The 12,196-nt window shown below is 42.4% G+C and overlaps 1 protein-coding gene across 1 annotated transcript; it reads right to left on the reverse strand.

The window, feature by feature from the left end:
- Positions 1–369: 369 nt before the first annotated feature.
- Positions 370–4,230, reverse strand: LOC127327327 (uncharacterized). The gene is made up of 6 exons (XM_051354104.2): positions 4,090–4,230; positions 2,201–2,810; positions 1,992–2,092; positions 1,229–1,312; positions 1,040–1,150; positions 370–836 (listed from the first exon to the last, which is right to left on the reverse strand). Exons 2-6 carry the CDS (start codon positions 2,793–2,795, stop codon positions 795–797), a joined length of 933 nt encoding a protein of 310 aa, XP_051210064.1. The 5' UTR covers positions 2,796–2,810; positions 4,090–4,230; the 3' UTR covers positions 370–794.
- Positions 4,231–12,196: the final 7,966 nt, after the last annotated feature.

Here is a 12,196-nt window from a genome sequence, read left to right on the forward strand (position 1 = left end):
GAGCAGATATTCAGCAGGCCATTTCAGTACCTACATCACCCAAATTAAGCCCTGCCAATATTGGCTGACCGATTTTTTGGCGTAGGAATCAGCGGCCCACATTTTGCCCACAAATTGGCCTGAAATACACCGTGTGGCAGTGTAGGCCGAGCTAGCCAATTATTTGGTCTCCAACCAAACTCAACTAAAGAGTCATCGGCTTGCAAACTTTTGGCAAGGCAAGCTTTGGCATAAGACCAAACAGACCCTAAATTGCCCTATGCTACATGGCCAAACCCGAACAAAATGTGTATTTAATACTCAGCACCAAGTCCATCGGCAGCCAAAGCATTTACATGGCATAAACACAGAACACTGGGTAGAGAAAAATAGCAGCAACAAGTCAAAATGCAAGGTTTCAATTTTCACCACTAGCAGTACAGAAGCAGCATCAAGTCAAATGCAAAGGTTTTAACTTCCCAAGGTACAACACAGATAAACTCCAGCATCAACACCCTTACTTTAGGGCATCATGATGCAGATGCATTACAGTAACCACATCTTTCAGGGTTCCCCGTTGGGTATACTGCAACTACAATACATAAATAGGAAAACATACACTTCACCAAGATTAGGGACGGCACGACACAGACAGGCGCACATCTTAAGAGGCCTTCGAAGCACCAGGTCCTTTCTGGGGAAAATGCAAACAACAGCTTGCGCTTCATGAACGAGAGGACATCACGAACCATCTTCCACAAGATTACAGGGATGATATTTACTAAAACCACAAGGCAACCACCTCTGCAGCAAACTCAGACATCGTCTGACTTGCACAGGTCTAGCAGTGACAGTGTCTGCAAAATTGAGATAAAAGAGTGTTCAGTTCTAGTGATCACATTGGAAATGAACCTTATAACCAACCAAAACATGATAATGCATATACAAGTATGATTAAACCTAAACTGCCTAGTGCTTCTACAGTTCCTTTGTAGGTAGGAGCTGTGATTGCATGGCTGAATACTAAATTAAGAACAAGCAGCCAGGTCAAGGCATATACCTCTGCTATGGAGAGCTCAAGGCGAAATTTAGGACCATCATAGTGGTGCAACACTGGCCTAAAAGCATCCTCTTCCAAAGCTTTGCAAAGCTTTCTAATGCGAATCCTCACCTGATACAGTTGATGATGTCAGAGCATGAAAATCCAAATCCCAAAGTCCCACAGACATATGTCAAATTGAGTAATTACCTGTGCTGGGAATCTGGATTCACCTTTACACTTTTTATCTTCCCAAGCGGTGGGATCAATGTTTGATCCTCCAAAACTAGCAGCCTATCACAAAGAAAATCTGGTTAGAACACTGAAAAACACATTTGGCTAATAGTATTTCCATCACAAGGATCACATAGATTATTAGGTTATATATATAAGAATGCTGTTCAAAAAGGCAAACAACTTCATGATAATTGGTAAATAATAGTTCAAGCAGTATGAACCTGCTACATCACTGCAATAACCCGTACAGAACAAAGATGTAAGAATGTCCCACAAATGTTGCCAAGACACGTACAACAGGTTATATATATATAAGAATAGTAATACTAATACGTAACAACTCTAGTAATTCTAAGTACTAACTGAAATGGCCCTAAGGATCACTATGCATCCACACAAAGTGGACACAGTCTACAAAAGTGATATTCGTGAAAGTCGATGTTTCTTGGTTAGATATTGTAGAGTATCTAGATCACCAGAATTACCATTTCTATTTAATGTTGTTACAAGAAAATACACATGCAAAGAACAAAAGAAGAAAAAAAACGAAGAGAACACATGAAATTGAATTTATTACTTTGTTGCATATTGATCTCTAAGCTGCACACATGCGCATCAAGTGATGTAAGCATTTAAGTAGGGAAAATGAAACCATTTAAATATCTTCATGAAGAGGCTTGCAGGTTTGTTCAAATAAGGGTGCTTGTGCATATAGGAAAATCAAATAATCACACACCTCAAACACCCCATGGAGCTGGTGGGTGGTGTAGTTGTAGAGGAAAAGAGGTAGACCAGGAGTAATCGCCCGGACTGAATCACGATATCTTGCTGGCAAACCTGCATAACAGTAACAAATATTGAGAGGCCATATAAAGAAGTAGCTTATATGATCTTTGTTTTAAATGATAACTGAAAAGGAAATTGTGTAGTAGCAGTAGCACATACCAAAAAGCTGCCTCTTGAGATCCTCCTGCATGGTATCATTATTGCAGACAAAGATGTATCCACCAAGAACTTCATTCCTTGGCAGCATCTCGCTTGTTGGCAATGTTTTGAAGCGCTTGTCAACAGAGTTGTTGTTGCTGTTGCTTCCGTTGTTGTTGTTACTACCATTGTGTTTGCCATTTGCCTCTTTCCCATTTATGTTATTCGAATATTTGTTGGCCCCAGCATTCATCTTGAATGAATTGACATTACCATTGTTTCCCTTGGGGTACATCTGATTCATGTTATAGGGCATGTTGCGGAAAGGGTACTTCATGGCAGCCTCATTCATCTTGATATCATTCATCTTAAAATCTAAGTTCATGAGGCCAAGATTGAGGTGGTCTATCTTGCTGTCATCTTGGTGGTAGGGTAGCCTATCCCACTGCTTCATCTCAGGGACAGTGTTCATCCGCGCATAGTCAAAGTCATTCATCCTCTCAGCCTTTGACTTTGTGATCTCAGCCAACTTTGATGTCATCAGAGACCATTGACGGTCCTCCATCACCTTGGACTGCCCACGGAACTCATCTCCAAGATGCCACAAGTTGTCCATAGCTCAGTTCAAGCTCTGCACATTTTACAAGAATAACATAAATCAGGTCACAAGCATATGCTAGTAGGATACCTTGTTTTCCAAACAAAATGCACCACAAGACATAATGAGATTGCAGCACCATATCTCTCATACAATACACTTTGCAATTAAGAAATTTATATAAGCTGTTATTTAACTTCAGGATCGACTAGACCACAACTTCAACAAAGGAAATGCCAAGATAAAAAAAAAATTTACAAGTCAGACTAGGTGAGTCATGATAGACCAAGCCAAAGCAAATCCTTGGACTGATAATTTATGGACAATCGTTAAGACCGTCCAGGTTAAGACCGTCCAGTTTCGACACCAACATAAGCTCTCGAATGTCCGTCTCCCTCTTCTTGATGTATGCTCACACGCTTGCGCATCTTCTATCGTTTCAACTACTTCCTCCGATCCATAATAAGTGTTGGTGATTTAGTAGAAGTTCAGTACAAAGTTGTACTAAACCACCAACACTTGTTATGGGCCAGAGGGAGTAGATCATACCAAGTTTAATACCAGAACAAATGGAAATAACACTGACCCTATTCATGTTCATGACAACTGTCTACTGCAACCAAGCTTTCTATTACAACAAATCAATCTTCCAACCGCGCACAATTAATATTTCCTCCGTCCATAAAAAAGCTCATGTCTAGAACTCTAGATATGGATGTATTATAGACATATTTTAGTTACAGATACATCCGTATCTAGAAAATGTTGAGTGGATTTTTTTTTTGTGACAGAGGGAGTACTAATTTGGTACTCCCAAGTGAATTCGTCACCAAAAAATCCTCAATCACAACTTCGGCTAGATCTATCGGAGCTCTAAACGATTCAACCCAATTTCGCGGAGCAATAATCCCCAATCCCAGATCTGCCAACCCCCATCCCTCCTACCTCGCCCGTAGCGGGCCTACGCAGCAGCCAACAACAGCACGTCGTCCACGAAGGGAGGCTCCGGCGCGCGACACCGAGGGAGGACTGCCGCTCAACGAAACCCGACCGCACGCGGGTGGAATGATACGACGGCCGCGACTACAGCCGTCCCCCAACGCGCGAGACGGTGCCGCGGCCGGGCGGCGGCAACGCGCGAGGCGAGGGATGGAGGAACCGGAAGCGCATCGGTCGCTACGAAATGGAGATGAAAAACACGGCAAATCTGACGGAAACACCCTCACGACCGCGTCAAAATCGACGGGCGAAACACCGGCGAGATCGCACTGCGGAGCGCATAATCCTACGACACCAGAGGAGGATCTCGTACCTGGCTCGATCCGGCGACGAATTCCGGCGGGGAGGTGGCCGGATTTGGGGGGAGAGAACTGCGAGCGCTGCGAGAGAGGAGAGGAGACTTGGCTTGGCTCCCACTTCGCTCCGCGCAGTCCACCGGTCAGAGGGATACAGAGGGAGGTGAGCTGTCCTGATGGAATTTATAGAGAGTGGTGGCGAAAGGGGGCACCGGGGTGCGGGGTATTTACGTGGTGTGCCACTGGTGGGGCTGGGCGAGTCATTTGTTTGCTTTGGTTGGTGGTCGGTCGGCCGGCCTCGATGGTGGTTGTTTTGGGTGGAGCCAACGCCGCGTTTGTTTGTAGAACTCGTTGGAAAATGCTAGATGTTGTTTGGATGTTGCTAGTGTTGGCTAGAACCTCTTAGAAGACTTAGATCATACTACTTGGTTTAGATATGTCTGATTTTTTTTCCCTTTGCAATGAACCCAATATTTTCCGCTTATATAAACGTTGTATGCAACATGTGCTCATGATGGTATGTATTTCACGGCGTCAATGTGCATTTGTCTTGTATAATGGCGGGGGAAACGAGATAGTACATGGTAGGTTGCACAGCTATCCAGACGTCTAGAAACAAATATACATGCACCGATATAGATTGCGGTACAAGTTTGCCAATATGTACATCATCATCATCGGATAGATAGATAGAAACATCGATCCGAAGACGTGTACACCTGAGAAATCTCCAAGAAATGAAATCTAAAAGGACGTATTCTATATGGATAGATAGATAGGAGAGACATATCGTACACCCATTTGCACACTCCGGATTGACACATACGTCTCATCCTTTCCGTGGCAGTGCGTCTTTAGTGACCTATATGAACACACGCTTCTCGTATAAGAACAAAATAGAAGGAGCGAGGTGGTAAGCGGTTCCATTAGTCGGTCGGCTTGAAACAAACACATGTGCACCGCTATCGATAGATACAAGCCTAGCAATACTGACACCATCGTCGGTTAGGTAGAAACATCGATGCGAAGGAGTATATACAACGCAACAAAATCTTCAACCGAAGAAACCAAATAGGAGGACGCAATCTACCTAGATAGATATGAACGTCATAGACCCATTTAGGGCTTGTTCGGTGGCAGAGGAGAGGGGAATCTTATTAGCCTTTACGAATGATGTACCTTTGAACATGAACCTTTTTTAATATATGTTATTATTGATACACGACCTATATGCGAGAAGGCTTGAGGTCGTAATGTGGATAATTAAACATCTTGTTTGGTTGCACAACTCTACCCTCCAGGACGTAAATCTTGATTCTCGATTATGAACAAGTAAGATGATTTTGATGAGAACGTTGTGCGATTTTGGATCCCCCCCCCCCCCTCCGCCCGAATCTTTGTCGCTTGTATAAAAGTTCTATGCAAAATGTGCTCATGAGGGTGTGTATTTCGCGGTATCAATGTGCATGTGTGTGACATACATGGTAGGTTGCACCGTTATCTAAATGTCTAGAAACAAATACATGCACCGATATGGATAGTGGTAGAAGTTTGCCAGTTTCCAACATGTACATCATCATCAGATAGATACAAACATCAATCCAAAGAAGTCTATGCTAGAAAATAGTCCAAGAAATGAAATCTAAAAGGACGTATTCCGGGTGGATAGATAGATAGGAGAGACATATCATACGTCCATTTATGGCACACTCCTGACACATGTCTCGTCCTTCCTGTGGCGGTGCATCTTTAGTGACGTGTATGAGCACGAGTTTCTTGTATGACAAAAAAAAGGAGCAAGGCGGCATGCGGCGCCATTAGTCGGTCGTCTAGGAACAAACATCGATGCACCGCTATCTATAGATAGAAATCTAGCAATGCTGATGCCATCATCGAAGAGATAGAAACATCGATCCAAGGGAGTTTATACAACACAACAAAAACTTCAAGCGAAGAAACCAAACAGACGAACGTAATCCAGATAGATAGATAGAACGTCATAGACCTATATATGGCTCGGTCCCTTTGACCATGACCCTTTTTCATATTCGTCTTTTGATCCTTTTAACCATATCGCCCTTCACTGTTTGACCTCTCTTCCTCTTGTTGGAGTTGCCAAATTTACTGTTATCGCCTCGTGTCGCCTCACTGACAAAGAGAAAAAGGATTGAATGAAACAATCCTAAATGATAAGCAACAACAGGGGAATCTCAAGCTCAATCAAAGGGGATCTCCTTTGGCTCCCTCGATTGCCTGGAGCCCTATATAGGAAGCGTTGGTTGCTTTGTTGGTAGATCTTCATGGTGTGAGAATTGTTATCATAGTATCGATGTTGTTAGTGACATTAATCGCTTTTACTAGCACTATTTAATAATATACTGTGTACGCAATGTCACTGACATATTTAAAGACATGACACGAAAGAAGTTCTTTTCCTCGCTTCATGTTGATTAAATCATGTAGGAAGACATGTATCAACGAGTGTTTGAAGGAAATTTATCAAGTGTGATTAACATTATGTACAATAACTAAGTGAAACACAATAAAACATACAACCTCGTTTCTTTGATACAAAGTACTCCCTCCATCCCAAAATACAAGGCATACGAGATTAGTCAAAAATCAACATCTTCTAAGTTTGACCAAGTTTAGTTTATATACAAAATTATAAACTTCTAGAATATTTAATCAATGTCAATAGGTTCACCATAAAGTATATTTTCTCAATATCTCTATTAATATTGTAGACATTGATATATTTTCCGTAATTATTTGGTTAAACTTAGTAGGATTTAAATTTTTACTAATCTTATATGTCCTACATTTTGGGAGGGGTGGAGTATAAGACATTTTGACGGTTTAAATTAAACTGCCAAAACATCTTATAATTGGGAAAGGAGGTACTAGTTAGCACATGTTCAGGAAACATGTAATGCTTAGTTAGAAGCACTGTTAAGATCTAATGACTCTTGATGCCATATCATATCTCATATTGACTTATTGTCGGCACTTGCCATACAAAGTACTACATTTTTTATGCGTGATTAAGCATATTGTCAATTATTTAGCACAAGTAATTGATGCACTCCTTCTGTCCTAATCCTAAAGCCAGTCATGTTGAAGTACTCCCTTAAGTTTCTATGTTCCGACACATTTTAGTTGTAGATACATTTATTTTAGCATCAAGTAATATGGATCGGAGGGAGCACTTGGTTTAGATATGCCTGATTTTTTTTTCTGGAAACTCAATTCGGCTCCCGGGTGCATATGCTCTCTCTACGAAAAACCATATATCGGACTATCAAAAAAATTTGAGAAACTGTTTTACATGTACATCTTCATAATATATGTGGGTTCATCAAGTTTTGCGAAAAACCGATAATTTTTGTGATCTATGTAAAAAAGAGAAAATTTATCTTGTGAAAAGCCTTAAATTTATCACCGAATTTTGTCATTTTGACACATGGCACATGATAAGTCGATTTTCATGAAACAACTTTGTTAGCGTGTAACACGTGAACATGTACATTCGATTTTATTTAAAAAAATCTAACATTTTAAAATATGTTTAAAACGTATTTCAAAATAAAGGGAGCATATGCTCCCATGTGTCAAAACATCACTCCCTGATTTTTTTCCTTTGTAATGAGCCCATCTTTTCGAAAGCATAATGAGATTTTGTTTATCGTCATGGATTCAGTTATACATAGGTTTATTAATGCACAACCGATGTGAGATAACGCTTGAGATCATAAGGAGGAGAAACATCTAGATAGATAGGAGCGTCATAGACCCATATATGATTCGTTCGGTGGCAGATGAGAGGGGAGTCTTATTAGCCTTTAGTAATGAATGTCCCTTTGAACATGAACCTTTTTAATCTCCGTCTTTGGATCCTTTTAAACATCTATTCCTTCGCTATTTGACCTCTCTTTCTCTTTTTGTAGTTGCCAAATTTACTATTATCGCCTCGCATCGCCTCACCGACAAAGAGAACAAGGAGCGAATGAAACAACCCTAAATGATAAGCAATAACAGGAAATACATTTCAAGTTGAACCAAACGGGGTGCTCCTTTGGATCCCTCGATTGCCTGGAGCCCTATATAGGAACCGTTGGTTGCTTGCTTGGTAGATCTTCAAGGCGCGAGCATTCTTATCATAGTATCGATGTTGTCAGTGACACCTATCGCTTTTACTAGCATTTTTTAAGAATATATGAAGTACGCAATATCACTGACAGATTTAAAGACATGACATGAAAAAAGTTCTTTTCCTCGCTTCAACGTTGATTAAATCACGTAGACATGTATCAACGAGTGTTTGGAGGAAATTTATCATGTGTGATTTTATAAATATTGTGTACAATAGCTAAGTGAAAACAATAAAACATACTACCTCGTTTCTTTAATACAAAGTACTCCCTCCATCCCAAAATACAAGGCATACAAGATTAGTCAAAAGTCAACATCTTCTAAGTTTGACCAAGTTTAGTTTATATACAAAATTATGAACATCTAGAATATTAAATCAATGCCAATAGGTTCACCATAAAGCATATTTTCTCAATATCTCTATTAATATTGTAGACAGTGATATATTTTCCGTAATTATTTGGTTAAACTTAGTAGGATTTAACTTTTGACTAATCTTATATGTCTTACATTTGGGGGGGGGGGGGGGGGTATAAGACATTTGACAGTTCAAATTAAACTGCCAAAACATCTTATAATTGGGAAAGGAGGTACTAGTTAGCACATGCTTAGGAAACATGTAATGCTTAGTTAGAAGCAGTGTTAAGATCCTCACACTAATGACTTGATGAGATATCATATCTCATATTGACTTATTGTCGGTACTTGCCATACAGAGTACTACATTTTTATGCGTGATTAGGCATAGTGCCAATTAATTAGCGCAAGTAATTGATGCACTCCTTCTGTCCTAATTAGTTAACAGTATAATGGAACCACCTAGGAGCCATCACAGCGATTTTGCGTTCTGAACCGTCCGATCGACGTACTCCCCCTTGAGTTTACATGCATGTTCCGACTGATCTATCCAACATATATGATTAGTGCATACGTCAATTTCAACATGGTATCAAAAACTCAAATGCGAGAGGAAAAGGAGTGTTAAGAATAAATACGTATATCACATCTTTTTTGCTTTTAGTCTCACACGTAAAACACAGGTCAGCACTAGTGGGTTAGGAAAGAAACACATGAAAGGCAATCTCATCAATTCGTGTATATCCATCTTTCTCCAACCACACCGCTCCTGCTTTCCGGCAACACACATCGCTTTGATCTGTGCTTTTGTTCTTCCAACGCATTGTATCCACACAATGTAGCAACAGGCACTTTGAAGATGTCACGTCCAAGACCAACGGGCACTTTTTGAAGATGTCACGTCCAAGACCAACGGGAGTATATATCAATATATGCATGCATGTATCTAAACTGGAGTACTACTATAGGGGTAGGAGCAAGTACATTTTGAATTTGAGCGGAAAGAGTACGTACGAGTTCCAGTGATATTATATGTGTTAGCTTATGGGGATCGAGGAGGTCGGTTTCTCTCTCTGTACAAGTTTTATGCATTGCATGTGCATTGTCTCGCGCGATGCGTCGTGAGACGTGACTGGGAGGCAGGGACGTGGCAACCCGCCGCGCATGGAGCAACGGGAAAATGACGGTGCAGTGGGCATTGTGCCGCACGGCCGCTCTCACATATTCCATTTGTCAGTGCCTCAGTGGGTACTGGGTAGTGACAAGTTCGCACATGGAGTTGTTCTCTTGCGTCGCAATAGTACCCAGTACTATTTTTGTTTGTATATTATTCGGATTTTGAATTTTGAATCGGTTCTGGCATCTGGCTACCATTGGAAGATTCTTCACACCTTGGCCTGATTGATTAACAGAATAAATAGATGAAATATCAGCAGAGGATATATACCAAGATCTGCAGAGAATATCCATGCAATTCGGATAATCACAGCTCACAGGCTTCCTGCTCTTCAGAAAAAGGAAAAAAAGGAGATAATCACATGGTTCAGTTCATTACTTAATTGCTAGTTGCAGCGCATCTGAACTGCTACTAGCACTTCAATCTTCTCCAACATCTCTCTTCGATAGATTAGGTGGATATAGTACTGATCTAGCCCAATAATTAGCTTAGGCCATTATTATGTTCTCCAAAAATAAATTAGAGTAGATAAAGCAATTCTCATAAATTACGATCACATGGAGCTAGTGGCCATGTGCTCCAGCTTTCAGTGGGTGCATATGCCATCACATGAGCGAACCGGCCTCCAATTAAGCACGGCATTGACCATCACTGGTTCCCAAGGATGCATCAACATGTGAAGAGCATAATTAGCTGCATTAATCTGCAGCATACAGCGTACTAGTGCACCGTAAAGAGGAGTACGAATGTCTATTGAATGGGAGCTGCGAGAACACGAGGAAACAAGGAGAATCCTATGCAAACTCTCCTCGAGATAGCAGGATGTGAGTGATCTCCATCACTGTACTGCTGTCTTCTGATCATGCTAGTGCTAGATAAACCCAGGAGATCCTATGCAAGCTCGGATAGCAAGATGTGAATGACCTCCATAAGTGTACCGCTGTCTTCTGATCATACTACTAGATGAAAGCAGGAGATATTATTTTTGCCTTGTGACTTGTTAAGCCCAGCACCTCCTCCCAAACTCCCGTGTCGCCTCACTCGTGGTGTCGTGGGGGCTGAAACCCTAATCGCCGTAGGCCCTCACCCCCCCCCCCCTGCCCGCTCGGCTTCCTTGCCACCTAAGGAGCGGGTTCTTCTGGCAGTCCTGTGCGGGCGTTGGACGGAGGATCTCGGGCGGCGGCTAGCATGAACGTGGTGGACGACGCTATCGGAGTTGGTGGCTAACGAGGGGAACCTTGACAATATCCATGGATGATGGACTTAGGGTTCCAGGGAAAAGAAGTGCACTAATGGTTTCGTCCGCTGGTCAGACAAACAAGGCAATCCGATAATATATTAATTATAAGTTAAAGTCGCCGTAATACTAGAGTAAATCTAGGGTTACAACAAAGGTTTCAATGATCCTCCCGCTGGCTCCTCCTCGCCTTTATATAGGAGGTTAGGTCCCCGAGTCCAATTCAAGGTGGTTTACAATTGTTTATACAAGGCTATGTTTATGTCAGCTCGTCTGATGGGTCTTTCCTTATTCGACACGCTTTGGCTCCTAGGTTTCAGTTGCCTTCGTATTCTGGTCTCATGGGCTTCTCTCGAATACGTACCAGGTTTACATGCCCAATAAGGCATACCCATGTCATCAGTGGCAGTGCAATCGGCCGCTCCTCGGCTCCTCCAGTCTGCGGGGCGTAGGGTGCTCGCCCGATGAGGTCGTCTGGCGTGAGCTCGCTGGTTGGTGGTCGATCTGGAACGGCCATGTTGCTCCTGCTACTTCCGTGTTGCTGGTGGACTATTGGTGGTTGCTGCTATCAGCGCGGTGTAGGGAGGAGCTATCTTTGATCTGGTGTTGTTTCCGCATGGTGTGGTTGTCGCATTGAAGATCGAGGATGGTTAGGTTATCTTTCCCCCAATTATGGTTTTTTTGGAGGTGCGGAGTCAGGTTTGGCTGACGGTGAGGGATCTGTAGGTGGCCGGCCCAATGTGCACGCTCCTAGATGGAGTTCTCGAGGCACATCCGAGTGAAAGCTTTGCTCTTGGTGTTTGCCGGAGCTGGTGAGGCTCCAACATCTACCTTGGAGGGAAACCTTAAATCTATGGATCAGATGATGGCGGTGACCCCACATCGTTTCTCCAATGGGGCCATCATCCTTGGAGTTGTGCATTAGATGGAGGGACTGGTGGTTGGCTTTGGTTGTGTAGGGTGTCGTGTGGTGGCTTGCGTGGCAACGATGACGGTGACGTGTGAAGGTTTGGTTTCAGCAAGGTTTTGTTGGTCAACTTCTTGTTGTGGCGTGTCTGACTCGTCTTCATGTTGGTCTCCCTCTGTTGTGAAGTTGGAGCTACTGCCTCGAGCGGCGAGTGACAACGACATGCATTGTGTGGTGGCCTGGTCTCGAAGAACTTCATCGGCACGAGTCCTGCACATCTCCTCTTCCGAGCTC

The sequence above is a fragment of the Lolium perenne genome, chromosome 1, assembly GCF_019359855.2.
Source record: "Lolium perenne isolate Kyuss_39 chromosome 1, Kyuss_2.0, whole genome shotgun sequence".
In the NCBI taxonomy this organism is placed as follows: Eukaryota; Viridiplantae; Streptophyta; class Magnoliopsida; order Poales; family Poaceae; genus Lolium; species Lolium perenne.